General features: G+C 43.8%; 1 protein-coding gene across 1 annotated transcript in view; it reads right to left on the bottom strand.

Moving 5' to 3' along the window:
• Window positions 1-14,586: 14,586 nt before the first annotated feature.
• The window catches only part of LOXHD1 (lipoxygenase homology domains 1), a 168,748-nt gene continuing 156,527 nt past the window's right edge, over window positions 14,587-26,807 (bottom strand). Inside the window, exons 43-46 of the mRNA XM_018555718.1 lie at window positions 23,085-23,255; window positions 18,578-18,716; window positions 16,582-16,743; window positions 14,587-15,125 (exon numbers count right to left, since the gene is read on the bottom strand). Coding sequence (XP_018411220.1) covers window positions 14,645-15,125; window positions 16,582-16,743; window positions 18,578-18,716; window positions 23,085-23,255 — 953 coding nt within the window. The 3' untranslated portion in view covers window positions 14,587-14,644. The remainder of the gene's footprint in view (window positions 15,126-16,581; window positions 16,744-18,577; window positions 18,717-23,084; window positions 23,256-26,807) is intronic.

Below are 26,807 nucleotides of genomic sequence, written 5' to 3'. Positions count from 1 at the left end.
TCTAAATGTTTTTGTTTTGGGGAAGGGTTAGAACCCATTGGGTATATTTCCTCTCAGTTCCTCTGGTGTCACCAGAAAATGAACTGAGGGTAGATCTTTCCAACATTGACACAGACAGCAACAAAAAGGGAAAGGGAAAGAAGCAAGTACACAGCATTCCCGCCACTAGTCCAAACCTGAGCTCCTCCGAACATGGAAGAACACACCTTCTGCTGTAGCCAGGCAATTTCCCACCGCCACGTAAGCAACGGGGAGGGATGCAGTGACGTCATTGGCCTTACATGGTCACATGGCTAGATTAGTGCAATTACATTTACCTAATACAGCCATGTGACCATACCAAGTCAATGACGTCAGCACAAGCACCCTGTCCCTTTGGTTATGGTCAGCTGCGGGGCAAGGAATGCCTGGGTGTTTGCGGTCAGAGAGTCCCGGGTTGCTAAAAGCCCCCCGAGCAGGGGGATATGTAAGGGCCATACACATCTCTCCAACCAGCTCTTAGCAACCTGGGACCCAGTGTTGTCCCTAGACTTTTCACTGCTCGAGGTTGGAAAAGGGGAGATGGATGGCATCCTGCCCATCTCCTGGCAACTAGTGATGTCACTGGTTGCCAAGAGCTGGGTGGGACGCCCCCCTCCCAGTTGCAAGGACCTAGGGAGGACGCCGGCCATTTCCCCATCTTGGACAGCAAAAAGTCTAGGGACACCACTGGGTGTGTGGCTCATGTAGCTTCCATTTTTGAAGGAGCTCAGGTTTGGACCAGGCTCAGTCTGAACCCAAAGTCATCCCTATTTACTTGGAACATTAGTAGATGGAGCTGCCACACCAAAGAGTATGTGTGTTGCTTTACAAGACTTCCAGCAGGCAAAAGAGCTCCTGCATATTGTTTCAATGGGGGTATTTAGCTGTTTAGAAGTCAAACGTACAACTCAGAGCGATTTTAAACAATAAATGCCCTTTAGGCTTCCACCTTGTCTGACAGTTACATGCTTAGCTCTGATAAAACTTCAATGTTCAACCCTTCACGAAGTCTAGCTGTGCAGCCCATAGGCCCATAGACCACCCCACCCCAGATGACTGCTGGCCACTTTGTATTAGAGAAGGACAAGTTTCTTCCCTGACCCCGGGAAATGACATCCAGATTAATTCCCTTGATTAAAACATTCCCATACCATGACATTGACGCATATTTTGTGGCAGAAAGTGTAAATTGCTTTGACCTCATAATGCAGCTCATCTCATCAGCGAGAAGGTTAATGGACCTTGCGCTGTTCATTTTAATAATGGACGGAATTTGTCCAGCTGATACGATGACATTATCTTGATAGCGGAAGGGGTGGGGGTGGGGGAAGAGGGGGTGGAAGGCGCAACCAGGAGGTTTTTTTTCAATTACGGTATGCAAATGAGCTTGGCAACAGACTTGTGTCAGACTTGTTATGCAAATGGGGCAAAATGATCCTTTTTTGTAATTCTTTTAAGGGAACCTGTAATATCCATAAACCTGTTTAACCGACAGCCCGGCAAAGCATCAAACTTGGGATCTGCCCGTACTTTATGGAGTACTTGTCTGAGTTCTCCCCGGCATCCTACAGTGCAAACTGGGAACTTCTCTGTTGGCTGTATTGCACTATGGTATGGCGGGGTAGAGTCAAAGTTCTGAACCAAAAATAAAGTCAAGGATGTCCAAAATGGTGTGGCCAGATTTGACCAGACCCTATGGGTGCATCTACGTGACCTTACCATAAGCGAAGGGAAAAATAAAACTTTTATAGTTGAGTCTTCTTTTTAGTGGCTTATTTGAGATACTTTTTGTGGTTGCTTCCCAATGCTTTGTATAACCTGCAAGAATTCTTGCACTTCGACCTTATAACACTAGTTCTAGACATACCATAGAAGGAGCCATTTAGCTATCATAAAGTCAAACCTGACAGACATAAGCCACCATTTAAAAACTTTAATTGAAATATATTTCTCAATAGCCACAAAGGATATAAATCCACTTTGTGAGCACCAAATGCCTTTCCTAATCTAGATCAGCAGTCGCCAACCGGTGGTCCGTGGAGAAATTTTGGTCGTGCGCGGGCCCCTCTGATGCAGTACAGGCTGGGCGGTCATTGAAGCGGCATGGAGGCTCCGGGGCTCCCTCTCTGATTTAGAATTATGAATTTAGTGGTCCATGAGGTCTGAAAGGTTGGCGACCGCTGCTCTAGATGTTACCTTTTACCTTGTACAAATATCAGTGACATCATCACTGTGCTGTACACAGCCTGTGCAGTGAGCAGAGCTGTAGGAAGGATCCAGCAGGCCCCACCCACTACAGAAAAATACAGGAGGGGGGCGGAGGCAAGACTTATACTAGCGTTACACAAGAGTACAATTCATTATGTTTAAAGAAATACACAACTGCATTGATTGTGTCTATTATGAACTATTTCCACTGAGCTCAGAGTTCCGACACCGCCATTCAAAAGGAAATTCCTTGAAATGTGACATCTATTGAAGATCAATCTCGCCTGATACATTGTAAATGTTTTACAGATACCCCTAAGATTCCCAAATAACCTAAAACAAAGTAAAAATTAGACTATCGGAAAAAAAATCCCTGCAACGCGTCATTTAATAGCACGGGGAAGCGGAAGGCTCGTTCTCGGTTCTTCTCTCTACTGCTGTTCTGATGTGCTGTGGTGCAACATTTTGTTACATATAGACTATTTTATAGTAAAAAAAATGGAAAAAAAAACAAAAGCATAAAACGCAAGAATAAAAAATGCTAGAGGATTATTTATTATAATCAATATGAAAGCAATAGTGCATTTACGACGAGACATTAGAAATTGTGTACTGGCTTCAATTCGCATTTTGTGGAATTTTTTGTACTTTATTTATAACTAATAAATCAAATTGCATTGCTAACTATCTTTTCTCCGGAGAGTTTGTGTCTGTTCCTCGGTGAATTGCGGGTGAAAAAGACCCCTAAAGGGTAACTTAAAATATATCTGTATTGCTATATTGAATTTTCATAAGTTCTATCCCACTCCTAATAACTAGGGATGCACCAATACCGATACTAGTACTCACCTAAATGCTCCGATACCGGAAATTCCGGGCAGAGGGACATTTCCTCTGACTGGCAGTGTGCTGTGAGGGGACATGGAGCTCGCTTCCCAGCAAATCAGGAAGCCAGCTAATGACTCACCGCCAGGGTTCCTGATGGGCTCCATGCTGTTTGGCCAACTCTATTCTGATGTATTTATTTATTACAGGTATTTATATAGCGCCGACAATTTACACAGCGCTTTACATAGTTGCACATTCACATCAGTCCCTACCCTCAAGGAGCTCACAATCTAAGGTCCCTATCTTACATACAGGGCCAATTTAGACAGGGGCCAATTAACCTACCAGCATGTCTTTAGAGTGTGGTAGGAAACCGGAGTGCCCAGAGGAAACCCACGCAAGCACGGGGAGAGCATGCCAACTCCTTGCAGATAGTGACCTGGCCGGGATTAGAACCAGGGATCCCCAGTGCTGTAAGGCAGAAGCGCTAATAACCACTACGCCACTGTGATTGGCTGGGAAGCTTCCCGATACATAACCAGGATCTCAGGGAAAGGCATTTTCCTCCCCAGAGATGATGTGCATGGTCACATGTCCTAGTCACATGTGCCAGAATTCCAGGAAGTAAAGAGAAATATATTAATCTGCCCTTAGTAAAAATGGCCGTTGTGAGAAGAATGGGGAGGAAAAGAAAAATAAGATATGCAAAGCATACAAAGTCGGTGTTCTATCGAAAGCTCCAACTCATCAAAATCTCCAACTACCTCACTTCCGGTGCTCAGAAAGACACGAGCTTTGTACAGTTGCGGTGCGCATGCGCGCATATCGTTTTCAGAATACTCGTCGAGTTTGCCACCTGCTGAATATTGTTAAAATGCAGCTGTACAGAGCTCCGTCAGTCTTTGTGTTTTGCAGTCTAACGCCGTCTGGTCAAAATCTTCAACTTGCAAAAACCCGTCAGTGAGGTAGTTGGAGATTTCGACGAGTTGGAGCTTTCGATAGAACACCGCCCATTATCTAGAAGTATCTGATTGTAGATTGTCATCACTAAACATTTCTAAAGGTGATTTTGTTGGGTAAAGGTCCTCTTTAAAGGGATTGAGGAAATAGGAGGACCTCACCGGTGCAGTGAGACTCACTAACGTACAACATGGAGGCTGGAAGCAGAGAAATGACTCAGGAAGCCGCATAGCTCTATTCAGTTTTGCATGAGTCTGTGCATCACAAGACTGGCTGAACAGCATTGTGCATATGATGACAGGTGCAGTATAATAATTCACATATATGTATTTAAATCTCATACCTGCCCAGCTGGAGTTGCCATACACTGGGAACGTTTTTTTTTGGCATGCCGCAACACATCTGTTGATGTATGACGCTTCTATTTCACATATGGAGGAGGAGATGAGATCTGCCAGGGAATGTGTAATCAGCTGCGGAGACTTTCTTTGCATTAACAGAAGACTAATTAGCGGCATCATTATGTCACCCCGCAACGCCTAATGTATAGATCTATCCCCCTGTCATCTGACGGCCTCATAAACGTTGCCGAAAATTCCTTAATAAAAATCGATTGCCGGGGGTCATTATCGCAAAGTCTTCTTCTGCACTTTCTACATCAAAGCAACGGATTGTCAAAGGGAGAAAAAAAAACCGGCATGCACATCCTCACCAACCGAAACCACGAGGGGGTTTCATCCTCCACCTTTAGGGCAAAATTGCAACGGAGTATCAATGCTTCGTAGCACAACATACCTTGTAAGTCCATGACCCATCTGCAGCACATGGATGATGGATCCATCTCTTCCAGGCTTCATTGTGACTTCTAGAATGATCACAGACACTCTTCTACCTTTATTAATATACTTGCTGGTAGAGTGCCGCTCTGTTGGGTCACCCATGGTTCAGTCACTCTCGTGGTCGGATTAACGTAGGGGCGGGTGGAGCTGCTGCTCCAGGCCCACCCCTGCAAATAGGCCTGGCCGACTCGGATCACCTCAGTATCCAGGTCAGTGACCGGCCGCGATCAGGCAGCAGTGGCCCTCTATTCAGGCATTTTACAGGGCCACTCGCTCCTCACTAGGGCCCCGAGAGGCCCCAGAGAGCTGCCCTGTAACATGCTGGAATAGAGTGACCGGCCGCAATCAGGCAGCTCTAATAGAGTGCCGCCGCTGCCTCATTGCGGCCGGTCACTGCCTGTGGCCCTCTATCGAGGCATGTTAGAGGGCAGCTCTCTGGGCCTAGTGAGGAGCGAGCAGCCCTCTACAATGCCTGATTAGAGGGCCGCCGCTGCCTGATTGCGGCCGGTCACCGACAGAATGGAGAGCCGCAACACATCATCTTGGTGAGCCAGCAGAGAGCCCCTATAAAGCCCATACTAACTGCACAGAGCCCCTACTGCCTGCCCAGAGTCCCTACTGACTAATAGCCTGTACTGACCACCTAAGAGCCCCACTGACCGCCAGAGAGCTGGCACTGACCACCTGGAGCCTGCATTGACCTCTCGGAGCCCACACTCACCACCTGGATTAAGGTAAGCAAATAGGGATGAGCTACAGTATATGGGTTGCTTGAGTTGGTCAGGTCTGGTTTCAACAACGTTATGTGCCCAAAAATGAGTTATCTTCCTGAATATACTGAATGACCAGGTTTTTCCATCAATTGACCTTTTTCTTCCCTGATGACACATTGGGCATATTCCAAGATGACAATGCCAGGATTCATCGGGCTCAGATTGTGAAAGAGTGGTCCAGACAGTATGAGACATCATTAACCCAATTGAGAATCTTTGGGATGTTCTGGAGAAGACTTTATGCAGAGGTCCGACTCTCTCATCATCAATACAAGATCTTGGTGAAAAATGAACGCAACTCTGGATGAAAATAAATGTTGTGACATTGTATAAGCTTATCAAAAACAATGCCACAGGTGAATGCGCGTTGTAACCAAAGCTGGAGGTTCAATAAAATATTAGAGTGTGTGACCTTTTTTTGGCCAGGTAGTGTATATTTCCTGTCACTGTCTGTTTATGCTGCAAATTCCCTCAGAATCCCAAAAAATAGTTGGCAAGATATTCCCTGCTGTTGGTTGAGACTTTTTGGATGGTGGTGAACCTTCCATTTCAGAGACTCTTGTTTAGTTTCAGGATCCCAGTGATGGATCCACGTTTCATCACCAATAATAATGCTGGCAATAAAAGTTTTTGGTTCTTTATCATGGACCGCTACATTTTCCTTTGAAACTTGGACTCTGTCTTGGTTCTAAAATTAAGTCAAGTTTCATGGGACGCACCCTGCACTTTTTGTCTTTTTTATGGCCAAATGGTTTTGCAGAATGCTGCCGAATACTGCTCCATCAGAGATGCCACACTCTCTAGCTATAGCCAACACCTTCAAACGCCTATCTTCCAGAACCCTGATATCAATTTTCTGGATCAGAGTTGGCACATCCACAGGGCATCCACTATGGGGGTCATCTACCAATCATGTTCTGTCCCACGTGAACTGTTTCAACCAGTACTTCACTTGATATTCTGATAGCACATCATCCTTCTATAGAACCACCATACATTTATGGATATTCTTTGGCCTAATATCCTTGCAATGCCTAAAACTTGACGACGGTCTGATGCTTCTTTTCCATATTCTCCATTACAGTGGCTACTTTATCTCACTCGATGGACAACTTCTTCTCAACCCTTCAAAAAATGACCGAAACTATAGTCACTTTGGGGGTTATACTAAACGGTGAAGAGTTTGGAGAAGGCAGGAGAAGTGAATAATCTAGGCCAAAATAGCTGATTTGGAAAAATTCTCCAATACAGCTCACTTTCTAGCTCAGCAATGTTGTCCTAGATTTGTTCTCACTTCTCCTGCCTTCTCCAAACTCTTCACCCTTTTGTGAATAACCCCCTTAATGTTGAAGGTTTAGAGAATATAACACAACAATCATTATTGGTCCAAGTCCATGCAAATTAGGTTAGGTACCCTGTTTCTCCGAAAATAAGACCTACCCCGATAATAAGACCTAGTACTATTTTTGGGAATTGCTGAAATATAAGACCTACCCCAAAAATAAGACCTAGTTGTGACCTTTCCCAGGGCCGGTGGTGGCATAAGGGGGAACTTGAAGAGCCGCGGGAGAGAATCAGCGGTGCCAACGAAGCCAGCCCTAGAGGAAGCGAGGCGGCACTGGAGGGAGCAGAGCCGCATAAGCCAATGCTTCCTCTATAGTGCTGGCTCCTGTCACAGGCGGAGTGATACCAAATGCACTCCGCCTGTGAGGAATCTATTGTGAAAGCGCGCTTCGCTCATTCTGGCCAGCGATTGGTTACCAAATTGCTCTTGGAAAGGTACGGCACCCCTGATCACCCTATTCTTAACTTTGCCATTTTGGATTATTTAATTTGGATTTGCATTAATTTTGAATTGTTGTACATTAAAAAAAATAAGATCTACCCCGAAAATAAGACCCAGTGTGTTTTTATGAGCCAAAACAAAAAATAAGACTGTCTTATTTTCGGGGAAACACGGTAGCTCTTTGAACGCTCTTCATACCATACTGGGGCTGTGGTGTCTGTTCAGTCCATAAACATGCAGAACGATTGTGTGGGTATTGACTTAGAAGTCTTTTAGTGAAAGGTCTTCTTATGGCCATCTCACCTCCCTGGCCAGCAAAATACCAAACATGGCATAACCAGCACTGATAGGCGCAAGGACTGACCGCACATAAGGCAAAGAGACTTTGACAAAAATTGGTGGCCATTACAAACTTAACATAGAAGAAGCCAAGCCGGGGTATCTGACGATCTCACGCAGGGATTATACAGTGTATCACACATCCTGACAGCACATTGCCTGTTCACTCTCCCCAGTCTTCTCTGCAGGGCCGGAACCTCTCTAATCTCCGGAACGAGCTGCGGGAAGGAGAGAATCACAAGAAAAGGGGACTGCATCTTGTTCCTCATATGAATTATTAAATAGATGCTGACAGGTCTGTGCAGAACGCCGAGACCCCCTGACGCGCGAGACAGTCAGATGTATCATGATTGCTCCAAATACATAGTAAACATCCACGCTGGAATAAGGACATCAATAAAATACATCTTGTCATGGATGTCGCCTTCATTTCATGTGCTCAGAGTTCTGTTCATCACATTTTAATGAAAGATGAATGAAAAGATGGATGGTGTCAGCAAGGGAGAGCGCAGGATGGCGCAACTTCAGCCAGTGTATTTGTTATTTAATGGAGAGGAGCCATCGCAGCCGGCAGCTTAAAGGAGAGGTGTATTCTGGTTTGGGGCTGCCCTAGGCAAGACGGAACTAAGGCACACCTCCCCCCCACACACACACACACTAAATCTGCAGGATCTCAGGGGGGCTGTGCAGGATCTGTGGTGGGCTATGCCATAGAGCCCACCACAGATCCTGCAGAGCCCAACACAGATCATGCACACCCCCCCTGAGACCCTGCAGAGCGGTGGAGAATGTGTGGTGGGCTCTGCCCACCACAGATCCTACACAGCCCACCCGAGACTCTTAGGTGGGCTGTGCAGGCTCCATGCTGGGCTCAGCAGGGTCCCTTTAGCAGTCTCGCCCCGCCCCCTCCTGCTCCTCTGCCGCCCCCCCCCTTCCTCTGCCTCCTTGCCTACTCCGTCCTTTGACTCCTCTGCTGCCGCCTCCTCCTCCGCCCCGGCTGCCTGTTTTGGGTGCAGGATTTTTGCCGCCCCCCTGACAACTGCCGCCCAAGGCAAACTTCTTATTTGCCTCGCGGCAGATACACCCCTGGCTACCCCTGTACTGTAAGGGGTAAGTGCTCGTTGTGCCTAGGGAGCTAAAATAACAGAGATATACTCACCCGAACCGTGATCCAGGTTAGCTGCTAGACCGGCCCCTTCAGGCTCGCTCCCCCTCCGCTCTGGCGGTCGAAGGTTCTGTAGGTTATCACGTTCTATAAAGTGTATTGCATGTGAGGAAGCAGAGGGACATTCCATCGCTGGAGCGGAGAGCCCAGAGTTCTTCTTTAAGTTGCACATGGAGCTCTCAGCTGCTTGATACTGCTCCTGAAAGCCTCCTCGTTGCCCGTTTTTCTAAAAGCTGAACTTTGGGCAAACAGCTAAATACACAAAAAATGAAATACATATACGGGAAGATGTTTTACCTGCCAAAGGATTTGCATTTTTGTCTATCCAGTTTTGAGATTTACACAGCTGTGCCACATAGCACAGTCCTGCCTGGCAGGGCACGAGACCTGAATTTTCTCTGCTTCAGGTATGTAACACTTAGAGGTCTTGTCCTCCTCCCAGCCTTTGCCTGGACAGTGAAAGAAGATGCAGCACACTGATCAGATCATGTCTCTGTCACTCTCTCCTCTTATCTCCATGCTCCTTTTTAGAACATGAGCACTTCAGCACAACAAATTGGCTGTCTGTGCTGCTTTCCCCTGAGCTCCGCTGTATGGAGGACTGCATAAGGCTGATACTAGGTCAAATCCGTGTACTTATGCTGCTCTTATATCTGTCCGGAGTTTTGCTTTAGACCCTGTTGAATGATATATTTTCCATAATCACAATCAGACTGAATGAAATGTATCACAGAATAGAAATATTCAAAGGGAAACATTACAGTTTATTACAAGTTTGAGTCAAATGTACTTGTTATAAGGTTTCTGTCAGGGAAGTTCAGTTGGTGTCCATAGCTCAGCTTCTGCACATATTGATGCACGAGCCGCTGCGCATAAATATGCGAGAAGAAAGCGTTACAGCAGCAATGCGCAAATCCCCAACTCACGGTGAGCACACGCTGCCGTGCACATGAACGTTCCTGCCAGGGGCACCAAACGGCTATTTAAGGATGCTGGTTACATGTTCACTTTGCTGAGAGATCTTCAGCTGTTCCCTATGCTATTGTCTGACTCTGCTCCTGAATCTGTGTTTGACCCGGCTTGTTTCCTGACCCTGCTGTCTGCCTTCTGACCCCGCTGTCTGCTGCCTGCCTTAAGACCCCTGCTTACCCACTGACCACTCCTCTGGATTCCGATCTGATACTGCTCTGCTCACATGTTGCTGAGCCCGGCCTGCCTTCTGGCATTGCCTAGCTTCTTGACTTTGTACTTCACCTGCCAGCAAGTTACCGACCCGGTCTGTCTCCGACTCTGCTTCTTCTGCCTATCCTGGTGCTACCCAATCACTGCTGGCATCCTCACCTGACGGTCGGCTTCTTCTGCCACATAGAGTGTCCAGATCTCTGCACCATCTACCCTACTGTGTACAGCATCAGCACAGACACTTGTGCCTCTCTCAGTCTGCAGACCCTTCTGTTCCATCTCCAGGGGTACTCAGATGGGAGCTGCATGGGGAGACCTTCCTCATCAATTCAGGCTCATATCAAGGTACAAGGATAGTTTTGTGCAGAGTAGTGTCATTGTCTTGCACTGTAATTTTTTTTCCAACCAAAAGTTGTAAGTTGTGAGGTGATCGGCTTTCATGGATCCGACTTGTTTTTCCAGCACATCCCACAGATGATCAAGTCAAGTTTTGGTCGGTCCTGACCACTGCTGACCGGGAACATCCCTCAAGAGCTGCAGTTTTGGAGATGCTCTGACCCAGTTATCTAGACATCCCAATTTGGTCCTTGTCAGTGTCACTCAGATCCTCAAACTTGTCCATTATTTCTGCTTCCAACACATCAACTTCAGGGACAAAATGTTCACTTCCTGTCGAATATATCCCCCCACTTCTAGGTGTCATTGTGATATATCCCCCCACTTCCAGGTGTCATTGTAATATATCCCCCCCCACTTCCTGGTCATAATGTTAGTGCTGATCGTGGTTTGTTCTTTTTAAAAACTATCTTGGTTTACAAATTGGTCGGAGAGTTACTGTCCAGGTAACAAAAGGAATACTGGTGCTCTTATATTTGGCCTGGGTATCTGAACTCCAGCAAGCTCTGGTCATGTAAGCGGATACATTTTACGTATATACACAATATATATACTGGGGAAAAAACATGAAAAAGATTACAGTAACCCTTTAACAAAATCCCATAGCGTGTGATCTGGATGACATTAATTGGTGTAATTCCCATTTCAGCTGACCCCCCCTCTCGTGTATTCCCTGCCTTCAGCAAGCCTGCAGACAATTAGCTACTCATCTCTCCCTCTCTCTCTGGCAGGGAATTGGTGGATGTTCCAGGCGCGATCCTGTGCCAATTACACGGCCGATCAATACTTTTAACAAAATGAGAAGCCGGAGGGAAAGGATGATAGCACCGTGTAATAGAAACATGCACAACAACTGTATCGAACTCCGAAAATTACTAGAATAATTATTTATAAGGAACCTGGATAATTCCGCAATGCAGCACGAGGGGAGGAGGGGAGGAACGGGACAACCAAACACGGCTGATATATTCTTAACAAAAAATGATTTTTTGGGAAGGTGTCTTCATTTTTTTTAAAGGACCGGAGAACCTACAATACAATTCAAGTTATATGTAATATATGAAGGCAGTATATACAACAATGGAGAGAGAGAATATGATGATGAGATATGATAGACATTAGACAGGTGAGATGCATGATAATACGCTGATGTCTTTCTCAGGTTTCATGGTAGGGTTGCCACCTGTCCCAGGTTCACCTGGACAGTCCAGGTTTTCAGTCCTGTAATGTGCTGTGTCTGGGTTTCAGCTTGCCTGTCACAGCACATTCAGGACTGAAACCCCGGACTGTCCAGGTGAATCTGGGACAGGTGGCAAACCCTATTTCATGGACATATTGCTGCTCCAGACTCCCTCCACTGCTGGCCACATGTCTGAAGGCCTACACGCTCAGGATCATGCTCACTGCTGGAAGGGAGGAGGAGTCACTTTATAAAAAGATATGCAGCAGTGCCGCCCGTCCGTTTTTTTACTACGGGCGGACGGCAAGAGGTTAACAGGGATCACTTCCTGTTACTTGATCAGCAGTAGAGTATTCCAGTACTTACAGGGATGCAACAATACCGTTTTTTCCCGTATCAAGTACGAGTACCGATGCTTTGGTTTTGGTACTCGCCGATACCGGGTACCGATACCAGTGCTTCAGCTGGCATGAAGCCGGCTTACCGGGCAATCAGGAAGCCGGGCGGTGGGTAATGACATACCGTCCGGCTTCCTGATTGCCTGGGAAGCCGGCTCCATGTTGTTTGGCCGGCTTGATTGTGATTGCCTGGGGAACTGGCTTCCCAGCCAATCAGCATTCAGCCGCCTTCCCGGCCAATCAGGAAGTACTCGCCCAAATACAATCGGCACCAATATTTATACTAGTATCGTTATCGGTGCATCCCTACTTATTAGTTTTATTATGAATACTCTCTTTATACTTTGAATCAAAAAGAATCTTCACGCCTCATTTGCATCACATATTAGCTTATCATTTTAGGATACTGGGAAGAACCTCGTAAATCATTCTGTTATGTCCCTGAGTCAACCAATTGGGTTATATGAACTATACAGCCTAATAATTTCGAGGCATTTATTCAAGAATACACATATCAGTTTCAGGCTTGTCTGACTGACCATCTGAGGCTGATAACATAGGCCGCTTCCTGAGTGAGCTTAACAGTATCAGATAACAGTATGAGAGGAACATAAACAGGTAGAGGGTTCTATGTTTAATACTGTAATGATTACTTAGGAGCTGGAAGGCAGGTATGTTGTCAGTAGGGATGAGCTCTGGTTTGGACAGAATCTGAGCTCATCCAAACATGGAAGGGAGCTCCTTTCGTTGTTGTCCAATCAGGTAGGAAAAGGGGTGAATGCAGTGACATCATTGACCTTATATGGCCACATGGTTATATTTGGTCAATGACTGACATAATATCACAATGTGGCCAAATAAGGTCAGTGACATCAGCACAAGTATCCCGCTCATTTGTTTACATGCGGCTGTGGGACAGGGAATGGCCCAGCTCACAGCTGATTGGGTGGGGGGCCCATTACACTTCTCAGGTTCAAACTGGGTTCGGTCCGATCCTGAGCTCATCTCTAGTTATCAGCATTGATTCAGGAAGTTGAAAGAACAGCAGCTTTCAGTCCCCTGAAAGCCTCTCACCTTGATCTCTTAAGCTGGCCAAACACAGGTAGACTTTCCTTCGAAAACAATTATTTTCAGAACATTTGTTTGGTTTTCAAAGAGTTAAAGAGAGCAAATCAACACTCATTTTTGACTGCAGTGATGAAAACAATTAAAGGAGCAGGATAGAAAATTGGTGCTCTAACAGTGAATGTGGTTTCAGTTCTAGAAACTGGATTCATTTGCAAAACCAAATGTTAAAACCAACCAAAATTTCATATGACATGTTTCAAGTCTCTGATGGTGTTATCAGATATAAACATAGATGTCATCAGCACGAAAATTCCACGTCCTTGCAAATTCATTTTATTGATAGTTGTCATCACGACGAGCACTTTCAGGGCCACATAGTGTCCCCTCAGGCTGAAAAATTAAGTTTTGGCCTTGTTCACACCATCCACCATCCTGATCCGATTGTAGGCAGAACACACTGCGGCCGGCTCAGTATGTTGTGGGGCGGGAGGGGGAGTGGTGGTAAAGTGAATGGCACTGCAGCCACGCCCTCCGGCCACAATGCGATAGGCCGCACGGGAACGCAAGGCACATCAATGCCTGCAGTCCAGTCCGGTCAGAAAAAATAGTGCTTGCAGCATTTTTTCTGACCGGACCTGCCTGCAGGTAATGAATGATGTGCCTTGCGTTCCCATGCGGCCGATCGCATTGTGGCCGGAGGGCGTGGTTGCGGTGCAATTCACTTCACTGCACCGCCCCCTCCCGTCCCACAACATACTAACCCAGCCACAATGCGATCCAGTGCGTTCCAGCCACAATTGGGCCGGAACACACTGAGGATGGTGTGAACGAGGCCTCAGGGATATCCGGTCAGGAGTGCAGCAAGGTATATGGACATTTGTATGATCATTCGCACTGAAATCTCCTAGTATATGGCTAGCTTTAGCTCCAAGAATCACAATTAGTCAAACTACCAACAACTAAATAAGGGGACAAATCTTATAATATTTAGAATCAATTCAGACTGTTTAAATGGATTTATAAGTCCAATGTAGACTGGTTCTCTTTCCAGTAGGTTTTTTCTTCATCAGTCTTTATTTGTTTATAGATTCTCTCATAATCAATTTGGGTGCAAAAGAGTTTGTGATAATGAAGACCCAAAGAAGATGAAATAAAAGATTACAACTATATACCATTTTATTAAACATGATATTGTGAAACTTTTACCCAGTGGAGAAAGAATTTGTTAGTTCCATTTTCCTGAGCTGTATGATACCATATAAGAGTTGGAAGTTGGCCTTCATATGATGTGACAAAATGGCTGACAGGAAGTACTGAAATACAGTGAGAGGTTATCGTATGATATGTTTTTCAAAATACATAAAAGGAGTTCCTGTGCAGGTTCTGTTTTTATAACGTCTTAGTATATTAAAAAAATAAAGTACTTTGTAAATATGTATAAAATACATGTAAAATGTTTCTATGAAAGGCATGGCAAGATGATGTAGATATTTAGGTTGGTTTAGTATCTTGGGAAGAGGTCTCTCCATAACTCGCCATCCCCCCTCTTCTTGTCCAGCCACTTGCCGCAAGGAAAAATGGTGGTGACTCCAGTGCCGGAATTGGTGACCTCGACCCTCTCCAGCAGCCACCCAGGGCTGAGGCCGCTATTGTCGTGTTCTATACGAACTTTCTTCATCTCACCCAGGTCTAAAGTCTCGATATAAAAACGGTTGGTCTTCCCGCGTTCGAAGAGGTTCCTCATCTTCTGTTTGAGGATGTGCTTGCCCGAATCTCCATTAGATCCATACATAGTGATGGAGACGTTGGCGTCTGTTCCTGATCCCTTTTCGAAACCGGTGACCACGATGACTTCGTATTTTACTGGAACCAGGCTGCGGGCCTTGCTGGCGAAGCTCTCGATGGTCTTGGCACACTCAAAGACTTTGTAGTCGTCTCTTTTGTTGCACAGTGGAACCCTGGCATTGCAGTTAAAGATATATCTAGAGAAGGAAAGCATGGCGTTAGAGCCTTATCCCCGTATCAAGGGCCAAGCGACAAATCATAGAAATATAGAAGAGTAATAAGATAAAAAATCCACGTGGTCCACTCCTTCTGCTGGAAGTCTTTCTAAGGTTAGTTTTGAACTTTCCTCTTGCTAGTCGGCCCCACTGGCTCTCAAAATAAACAATGCCTGCATCCAATCCGATTGTTCAGGTATTTTGAGATCCAGCGGGGCCGACTAGCAAAATACTGAAGCTTGGACCAGTGGGAAATTCCTCCATACACACAGCTTAGTGTAGATGGAGGAATCTGTTGCACTTTTTACATCTGACCATAGAGAATCTGCAGATAATCTATAGGTGTATGGCCAACTTTACACCTGGCTTGCAAATGACTTTAGACATTCATCAGTGTAAAGAGCCAGCCTAATATTTTTTTAGCAGATGCCACTAAGTAAAAGTAAATGTAAGGCCGTCATTGTTCCCTTTTATAAATTCTAACTGTCTGGTTGTCTCGCTTCAATACATTCGGAATCTCTGACCCAAAACAAGTATCCATAATAGCAAAGTCAGAGAAATATCCTGATCTACATAATTGTGACTCAAAGCACTGACGCCAGAGGGTTAGTATAACAGACAGGCGGGTAGAATTTTTGGAAGCCATAGCTTATGTGACAATTTTTTTGTCTATAGGTGACTTTGGTAAGGAGAAAGTCTTTGAGCTTATAGGTCCTTAAACCCAATTCAGAAATAGGGGTAAGGAGGGGGTGGAGTTAGGAGCTTTTATTAGGGATTTGGTTAGTTGTTACAGATGAGGGGGTTAAGAGTTAAGGGACAAGTTAAGGGTTACGTGTTTAGTGATACACTTGGCAGTGGTTCGGACAGAACCGATAATTGGTCAGGTCCTGTTGAACATCTGTCCCTAAGCCTCTCAGCTGATATGCATATGGTCACATGAATGCCAATGTATGGAAGCGCTGGGCAGCAATTTCCACAGCTCAATAAATGTAAGGCTTCCTTTAACAGAAATATCCTAAAGTGTATGTCAGACCTAACACTGAACAGCTATTTTTTTCTTTGCTCCCTTTTTGCTCTGACAAATATTCACTATATTGTGGACATGAGAAGTGTGGAAAAGGTTCAATAGGTTAGCAAAAGACAACTGGGAGGCCTGACACCATTCAGTCTACAATATACTGTTTGCTGTCAGCCCACAACAAGAAATTAGGAGCTAAATGCATTTCTGGCAGATCACTAGGGATTTGTCTATACTTGGAGAGTCTATAAAGGGGTTAAATGGTCCAGGTAACGTCTCTGGTTTAAAATAGCCCTAGGTGCTACTATAATCCTCACTACAAATATTTTTATCATAATGGACGGTACAATTATGTTCAGCTGGTGTAACAGTTGATATAATGAGGACATGAGCTCCATATTATGGTGGAAATCCACTTACTGGTTTCCAAGTTCCATTTCAGTGATGGTGATGTCTTTCACATGCCAGTACAGATCTGGCTTCGGGGAAAACTTCCTTCCGTCCTTGGGACAATGGCCCACGCATATTGCTGCAAGATCACCCACGTTCTTCGATGGAAACTTAAACACGTCCGTGGCATTCCTGAGGAAAATACATTTATCTTATGCTGGAGCAAAAAATACTGCACACCGTTGCAAACCACCCGATTTTGTTTTTGTTTAGTTCCCCAGAACTAGCTCACTGTGCATCTATTCCATTTCCAAAAAGATATCCATCCTCTGTCTCAATTTCTCCATTTTTAAAAACGTAATTTTCACTTGGAAGCATTTACTGCAAATGAAAGCTCATAGCCCTCTGTCAGACCTTGCTCCCACTCCTCCTGTGTGTTTTTCCCCACAGTCCCCTCAGTCACAGTCTAAGCCCCTTTGGGGTGATTCCCAAACAAACTACTTAATTATGTTTATTTTCAATGTGATAATGGAAGCATTTTCAGCAGGGATGCACTTAAAGCCCAATCAGACTTCCAATTTAAATCAGCTAGGCACATTCCAGATGCATCAAAGCAAAAAGGTGTGCAACGTGTTACAATTCAATTTATTTACTAAGCAGCCACAGCTTGAGTAGAAAAACCTGTCCCCTGTCGGCATGTTGCAGAGAAGGACATTTGCTCTTTTAGGGAAAAGAGCCCCCTGCTGTGTCAGAGCTAGAGACTTCCAATCAGCAAAGCCCATGCTCCCTGCCCAACTAATCAATGCAGCCCTGCAGTCTCTTATGGAGGCTGGGGAGTGCAGACAGCCTGGAAATTTCAGTAGCATGACAAAAGCACTGTAGGTCAGCCCAGCTGTGGGTCAGACGATGGGGGTTATTGACCTGCGACGCTCAGAACGTCTGCCTGGGAGAATGTGGAAATCAACTTCCTGAGAGGACGCATGAACTTTCAGCAGCATTGTAACTATGGCCAAAATCAAAAGCAACATATTCAGTCTTCCATTAGCCTTATCACAGCAGTTTTTTAGTCCCATCTGTTTTATTGCCTGTTGACCCTGTCAGTAGATCTGCTATTTTTCCACTTCCTGTAAGAGGATTTAGATACTGGCAGGATCAAGACGTAATAAAATTATGTTACAGGGGGGAACTCTAAGAAACAACAACTGCTGTGTTAATGCTACTTACAAACTGTATCATACACAACGATCAGCCATAATATTAGGACCACTGAGAGGTTAAGGGAATAACACTGATTATATCATTACGATGGCACCCTGGCACCTTGAAGGGGATGGAATATATGTGGTAGCAAGTGGCTCATATAGTGTCCCTGAAGTTGATGTGTTGGAAGCAGAAAAAAATGGGCAAGCGTAAGGATTTGAGCCACTTTGAAAGGAGCCAAATTGTGATGTCTAGACAACTGGGTCAGAGCTACTCCAAAACTGCAGCTCTTGTGGGATGTTTTCAGTCTGCTGTGGTCAGGACCGACCAAAAGTTGACTTGGCCTCCAAATTCTCCAGATCTCAATCCAATTGAGCATCTGTGGGATGTGCTGGAAAACAAGTCCGATCAATGGAGGCCGATCACTTCACAACTTACAGGACTTAAAGGATCTGCTACTGATGGCTTGTTGCCGGGTACCACAGCATACCATCAGAAGTCTAGTGGAGTCCATGCCTGGACGGGTCAGGAAAAGGGGGGACCTACCCATTATTAGGAGGGCATAATGTTATGGCTGATCGATGTATATTGATTTTGACTCTGCCCATAGTTCAACTACAACAGCAGTTCGTTTGGACTTCTTATGAAATAAGCATAATTCTCATTACCTTTGCATTACATAGGGCCCGCTCTCTTGAATTGTAGAAAGGATTTGTAGCTTCTGTTCTCATTCTAGCTAAGTGTGCTGTATAACTTCACAGGTCTGTTCAATGTCCCTTTCTTTACTGGGAATATATTTAACAAGCAAGCCCATGTTAGTACATACCGTGCAAATCTCCTCTTCTTGGAGGTGTTCTCCAGTAGAAACTCCTTAGATCGTCCCTTCTTCCCTTCTAACACAACCCAGATATTCTCCTTTGTCTCTGCATCATTGCGGTCACTTGTCACGGCCACTATCTCGTAAGCTGCATCAAGACAATGAGAAATCAAAAAAGTAATAGCCGCACATGTAAAGAGATATGGGCCATACTGAATAGTATCCTGCTATTGAAATGCATTCACCAGAACTGGCTCAAAAGGGTGGTCCATTTTTTTAACATAAACCCCCAAAATTATCCTTCTATAGAGTGAACCTCCTCCTCACTGGCTGCCAGTTACTCAGAGAGCTCGATTTTATTTTCCAACTCTAAACCTAGAAACATTTCCCTTTTCTGATACCATCCCAACCCCAACCTACGCTCTGCACAAGACCTTCTTCTCTACCTCATTTTAGTGACTTCTTCACATTCCCAACTCCAGGACTTTTCTTGTGCTTCCTCTCTTCTCCGTATGTCCCTCCCAAATTCTGGTCAGCACTCACCAACCTTTAAAATCATTAAAGGAGAACTATGAGATGAATGATTTACACTCAACCTCATAGTTCGAGCCGACGTGTGACAATGAAACTGTCACACATCGGCTCTATAGATCAGGAAGTGAGCGAACACTACCGTCGCTCGCTCACTTTCCGATCATCTCCCTGCAGAGAGCGGTGACTGCCAGTCACCGCTCGCTGCAGGGATTCCCCCCCTCCGATCCTCCAGCGCTAAGTGGAGGAATAGACGGGGAAAGGGCGGGCACAGCTGGCTTTGCCAGCTGTCACTCATGCAGCTGGGTGGATCTTGACAGTATTGTCGGGATCCATCCCGGCTGCGGCGCTCTCAGCATATAGTGAGCAATAGCTCGCTATATACTGAGCTTTGGGTCACAGGAGGAGGTTAGTATATGTCCTCCCGTGACCCTAAAGAGAACTATGGGATAAAAAACGTTACCTCATAGTTCCCTTTTAAGTGTACCCTTAAAAGCCATCTTTTAAGACAAAGCATTTAAGCTTTAATTTCTGTAGACCACCACATCTTCATCTACTGGCAAGGCACACGTTGTCACCTCATATACATCTCTTAAAGTGTGTGTATATACCCTACATCTATTTTTGAGCATGTGTGGCATCAGCTTAACTGTATGCAAATTGTTTTTTGTGAATCTGTTGCATATATACTGAAAAAGCCTCACACAACCACAAGCATGCAACATCTACTGTTGTTAATTATTGTGCACAATTAATATTGCCTAAAAGGCACGTGTCATACATTAGACATGTGCGATTCGTTTAGTTCCGAATTGAAATGCAGGCGAATTTTCGGAAATTCAGATGCATCCGAATTCTGAATTACAGGTAAAACGAATGCAAACGAATCCGAATTCCCGAAATTCGTTAGCGGTAGTCCGGTCGAAATTTTGTTTATTGGATGAAAGTTCGTTAGCAGCAAAATGACATTAGAATGTTTTATTTTTTTTTACAGTCTGCAGAAGATGAAAAGAAGTTAAAACAAAAAAAAAGTGCATGGGGTTCCCCCCAAAATCCCTACCAGATCCCTACCGAATGCTATGTAGTATTTGACGGCTGAGAATGTCATCTGTTGACATTCGGGCTGAATGTCATTAATTAAAGGAATAGTCAAAATTGAGTCTTTGTTTTTTTTTCAATTACAGGATTTTATCTAAAAGTCTGGACGTTTTACTAACTATTTGATTTAACCCTTTAGTGAATGGGTAGGGGTACAAGTACCCCTTACTCATTCACAAGGGGGGAGGGCGGCATCTGGGTGCCTCCTTATTTAAAGGGGTACTTCGATGCAAATAAGCCCCCTTGCCCGCAGATCCCCACAACCACCAGGTCAGGGTTGTGAGGAAGAGGCCCTTGTCCCCATCGGCACGGGGACACCCTCCCAATGCCGAGGGCACGTGGCCTGGTAAGGCGCAGGGAGGGGGCGCTCGATCGTCCCCCCCCTTTCCTGCCCTGCCGGGCCAGTGCTCGGATAAAGAGTCTGGTAATGTCCCCCATTTTTGGAGGCTGGGGTTCCCCCTTTTATTTCGTCCAATAAACGAAATTTCGACCGGACTACCGCTAACGAATTTTGTCCGAATCCCGAAACGAATCCGAAAAACGAAATATGCAAAATCCGAACCAAAACGAAACTAAACTAATTTTTTGCTGGTGCACATGTCTATCAAACATCAGAACACAATCTCTCTCTCTGAATACAGTATATACATAATCATAAAATCATATAATATATATAATAAAAGCATATATATTATATATAAAACCACCCTTTTGGTGTATGAATATACTGTATCCTTCACATAGAGACCAAAGAGTCCACTGATCCCACTTCACCATACGTAATAATAACTATTCCTTGACAGAACAAATCATCTTTGCTTAGGAGTCCAATCCAAGAATATATATCCTCATGGTTTTGATGGGAGTACTTTGACATTTATTATAATTTATAAGAGATGTATCTTCCAAATAGATAATCTGAGCTCAAATGAAATAAACTTGATTCCAACATCCATCAGATAGCTCAAATCTAATCAACTGACACCTCAAACAAAACACCTCGTCACCACTTGAAGATACATTTGTGACTAATATTTGCTTGCCAACAGGAATTCCTCCCCTGATCGTGGCTTCCATCAGTTATTAGTATTCCTCCGCTGATCGTGGCTTCTATTAGGTATTAGAATTGCACTGTGGATATTAAACACCAATGGACACTCTGAATGCTTCAAAAGTTGGAAATAGATCGAGTTCCTCCAAAACAATCATAACGCTCTTGTTGGGTTTCAACAGTCTCTCATGGACAGATTCATATGCCAAAAGCTTCCAAAGTATACTTCCGTAGATAAGTATATTTCATTACAATGGCGCAGAAAATCAAACGAAACGCGTATTGCTATCCTCGCAGATATACCTTTCCACCATTCTATGTTTACACCATTTGTATGGTAGAGATTGCAATACTGTTCAAATCCATGTAGTTATTGCCTCATCGAATCCATTTGGATATATTTTCTTGGGTTGAATATGTCAAGGAATATTTATTATTATACATGGTGAAGTGTGATCCATGGACTCTTAGGTCTCAATGTGAAGATATGTTGATACATCGATAATGGCTGGTCGCCATACATATATACAATATTGACAGACCTGTGCAGATGTTTTTATATATGTGGTGATTGTGTTCTGGTCTTGTGTTCTGGTCTGTACCTTTTAGGTAATATTAATTTTTAAAATGAATAAAAGGTAGATTTTACATATGTATGTGGTGGCTGTGTAAGCTTTTTTTTCAAGATCATATATGAAGGCATCAGTCCCCATCATTAAAAAGTGTAATCAATGGATTCCTGGACAATATCAATATTTCGATGTAAGTGTTTTTTGTTGTCTGTAGCCTCCTCAGTGGATTTACCGCCACTTCCTGTTGTGCTACCAGGACAGAAAGTAAGGAGAATCTCTCTACAAGGTCACAGACACAAGGCCCTGTCCCTTTCCCACTGTGTCTAAAAAATATGGCTGAAGTTCTATTTTAAAGTTTTTTTAATCTGAAATCAGTTAAATACATTCCAGGTGGATCAAAATATAAGATGTGCAAAGTCTTAAGGTGCCCATACACTGCTCGATTCCGAGAATCGTACGATTCTCGGCGGGTTTCTAGCCTGCTCGCCCGATAGCTGCGGAACGGGCCGGTGTGCGCACGCGCACACTGCCCGTTCTGCATTGCCGTCATCGGAAGCCTGCCCCTCAGCGGGGCGGGCTTTCGATGATCGCAAGTACGATCTGCCCGTCCAAGGTGGGCAGATCGTACGGGCTTTCAAGAAGCATACGACCATCGCCAGACAAAAGTCTGGCGATGGTCGTAAGGTGTATGGGCACCTTTACAGTTTGTTTTCTTTAGAAAGCAGCCACAGAGTAGGAAAGCCTGCTCCCTGCCAGCATGCTGCAGAAGCATCCTTGCTCTTTGTGTGGAAGCAGTAGTCACTTTGCAGAGGTCTGATGCACCCCCTGCGATGTTTGAACAAGCCATCTCCAATCAGCAAGAAACATGAGCTTTGCTGATTGGAGAGCTATGGGTTTGACTCAGCAGTGGGTGTGTCAGACCTCTGCAGAGAGACCATTGATTCCACACAGAAAACAAGGTTCCTTCTCTACAGCATGCTGGCGGCGACAGGCTTTTCTACTCGCCCAAAATACTGTAAGTATTTTGTTTTAATACACCTGAAATGTATTTAGCTGATGTAAACTTAAAGTTCAATAGGCTTTAATTATCTAGATCCTTTATATTGGTCCCACTTGTTGTTTCCACAAATTAATTCTTAAAACTCAATACCTATGCAGGCAGATGATATTTCATGTATTAAATAATACGATTGCACAATGTTAGTAAAGAAGAAAAAAAAACAATTTTACAGAACGCTATGATAAAGACAAACCCTCAACTTACAAGTGCGCTCTTTGAGGTCCAGGATGTCATTGTTGGCACAGGCGAGCTCTCTGATGATCTGCTTGTCATCTTGGTTCTTAGCCAGCCAGCGATCACACTGGAAGCGGAACGTCTTGTTCATCGTCTCGTCTTTCACATCTATAAACTCCAAGTGCCACCCAGGACCGATCCCTGGAAAATCACCAAGGCCAATGTCATCCAAACATCACTTCTATCAATTGTCACATATCTTATATCATATACATGCAACTGGATGAGACAGAGAAGTGAGTCCATTCTCTATCTGCTCTGTCCATAGGAGGCTGTAGAGAGTTTCATATGGAGGGACCAGGTATCTGAAAGGAAACAGCTTCTGCTCTGTGGTTGCTAAGTTCCATCTAGTGGCCACAATGCTCAGTGAATCTCATTCACATAGCTGTTCGCTATGTGAATGTTTTATCAATCACTCCCCCATAGGTTGTTACTAATTCAACAAACATGTGTGTGAAGGGAAAATATTGGTTTGGGGGCACAGCTAGGAATAAAAACTGAAGAGGGGTTCTAGCTTTCCTCTGCTGAACTAGAAAGGGTATTTATCAGTTTTTTCTTGACAAATATATTTTATTTGAACTTTATCTGCAAAAAAAGAGGAACCCCAGACCCAGAATAAGACTGGAAAGATGCGAAGCGACAATGTTGGCACGGACCTTTCATCACTGGAGGAGGGCACTTTGTGAAGTAGGTTTGCCATAATATGTATATACACTCACCGGCCACTGTATTAGGTACACCTTGCTAGTACCGGGTTGGAACCCCTTTTGCCTTCAGAACTGCCTTCATTCTTGGTGGCAGAGATTCAACAAGGTGTTGGAAGCATTCCTCAGAGATTTTGTTCCATATTGACATGATAGCATCACGGGCCCAAAGTGTGCCAAGAAAATATCCCCCACACCATTACACCACCACCAGCCTGAACCACTGATACAAGGCAGGATGGATCCATGCTTTCATGTTGTTTACGCCAAATTCTGACCTAATCAACTGAATGTCGCAGCTGAAATGGAGACTCAACAGACCAGGCAACGTTTTTCCAATCTTCTATTGTCCAATTTTGGTGAGCCTGTGCGAATTGTAGCCTTTGTTTCCTGTTCTTAGCTGACAGGAGTGGCATCCGGTGTGGTCTTCTGTTGCTGTAGCCCATCTGATTCAAAGTTGGACATGTTGTGCATTCAGAGATGGTATTCTGCATACCTCGGATGTAACAACGGGTTATTTGAGTTACTGTTGCCTTTCTATCATCTCGAACCAGTCTGCGCATTCTCCTCTGACATCAACAAGGCATTTTCACCCACACAACTGCCGCTCACTGGATATTTTCTCTTTTTCGGACCATTCTCTGTAATCCTGAGAGATGGTTGTGCGTGAAAATCCCAGAAGATCAGCAGTTTTTGAAATACTCAGACCAGCCCGTCTGGCACCAACAACCATGTCACGTTCAAAGTCACTTAAATCCCCTTTCTTCCAAATTCTGATGCTCGGTTTGAACTTCAGCAAGTCGTCTTCACCACGTCTAGATGCCTAAATGAATTGAGTTGCTGCCATGTGATTGGCTGATTAGCAATTTTTGTTACCAAGCAATTGAACAGGTGTACCTAATAAAGTGGCCGGTGAGTGTATGTACGCACAGAGCAACAATTACATTTAGATCCACTTTATGTACCTTCTTTTCCCACACATCAGCTTACAGGGCAAGCACCTCCACTGTAAGTCTGACTTTAATTTTCACCTAGTAGGTGAAAGCTCAATACAAAGAGTTCAGATAATTACACTAACATAAAAAAGGATTGAATATCTTTTAAAGGAATAAGTACGGGTACTATCCCCATGGCTTATTATCCAGGTCCATAATCTTTCATAACCTTTACAAAACCCCTGCTCCCTTACCTGTGGTATAAATAGTGTTCCTATTGGAATTGACCTAGAATAATAGTTCATTACACAACTGTTCTAGCAATCTTTATCTCACCTCAGCTCGTTAACTTCTATTTCCCATTTATTTCCTAGAAGCCCTGTAACAATTTGCAGACAGTAGTGTATTAAACCATATGGGGATCCACCATGGAACTAAGATCATCCACAAAAAAAACAAAACCCAACTGATTAATGCATCCCAGCTGCCATAGGTTTCTAAGAGGCAAAGCCCGAAGGACAAGACTCCTCTCTTATGAAATGTCCATTGCCTAAAAATTAATTTCAACGTCTTGGTGAAAACCAGATGGCTTCAGGGAATTGTAATGAAAATAGTAGAAGGGTTTTTCATAGATATTAAGCTAGCTTTAATGTTCTGCGTTTTCCCAGAATGGTCTACAAACTTCACCTCCCTGACATACGGCGGTTATTAAGATGCAGCCCAAACGGTCTGATTCCTTTTTGATAAGAAATCCCTTTTCTCTCCTTTGAAATTACCACTTTGAGGCTGCAACAATTTAAGCAATTCAAGGGAAACTCTAATGGTTTATTTTATATTTAGAAGACAGTTAATGGATCTTAAATTTCACTTTTTTTATTTGCTATGAAAAATCTAAAATGTTAGAAATTAATATTTGCCACATGAATATTTTTTTAAAGAAAGGTGTCAAATACATAAAATACATAAAGGTGCCACATCCCCATGACACACTCAACTAATAACATTAAATGTTTTGGGGCTTTTAGGGCACAAAAATATTATGAATGATTTTTTATCAACTTATTTCAATTTAGTCACAGCATTAAATCAGAATGCACATTTCCTTCTTCATTCCACCATAAAATGAATAATACCCAGTCATATACTTAATAATAACCTCGGTTATTAATATAATAAATAGGGGGGGATCCCAGAAGATATTCAACGTGTGTCATGAATAAATTTACTTCTGGCATAAGTAGAAGACATCCCTCCCAAACATCCATAATGTACAGCAAACATCCATAGTATATACAATATAAACCATTGATAAACATAATATATCACCACCACCAAAGTCCATATTTTAATTTGTTAGTCATAACCTAATGGTAAGTTATTTTCACCTACATAAAAGATCCTCACCAACTCATCTTACTTATAAAAACACATTTGGAGGATTCTGTGCTCACAACTACATGGCCTCTACAAGGACACATCTTGTGTCCAATGTATGACCCTTGACCATGTACATGAAGACCCACGGGTTGGTAATTGGGTCCATAGGTAAAGATAAGATGGATTTATTTCCTTTGAGCCACACACAATTTCTGGGGTCGCTGTTTGTTGTACATCATGGACATCAAACAGCAATAGTCCACTTATCCCTGAAGAAGTGAATTTATTCACAAAACTCGGCCTCCCACATTACTGAGCTTGAGACATTATTATTAATTATACGAGTGGGGAGGTGATGGTGGAATGAAGAATAAATATACAGCAAATTGTGATTTTAATGTTGTGAATAAAATGAAATAAGTTGATGAAAAATAATTGATCGTATTTGTGTGCCTTAAAAGTCCCAAAATATCTTATGATAATATACGGTACATGGTGTTTTTATAACTGTTCAGTGAGAGTTCTGTATTTTTTAATTAGACCTCCTAGCAGTAGCTGCCCACTTATAAAATGTCTCTCTCTAATTGATACTTCATATAGAGCAGAATAAACTATAGGCAGGAAGAGGTGTATCCCTACTCTGGTCATTCAGTGTGTATATTCTGAAATAGGATGAA

The sequence above is a fragment of the Nanorana parkeri genome, unplaced genomic scaffold (assembly GCF_000935625.1).
Source record: "Nanorana parkeri isolate BGI_ZX_2015 unplaced genomic scaffold, ASM93562v1 scaffold210, whole genome shotgun sequence".
Taxonomy (NCBI): domain Eukaryota; kingdom Metazoa; phylum Chordata; class Amphibia; order Anura; family Dicroglossidae; genus Nanorana; species Nanorana parkeri.
Note: the sequence above shows the minus strand (reverse complement) of the source record. Positions and strands in the feature narration are given on the sequence as shown.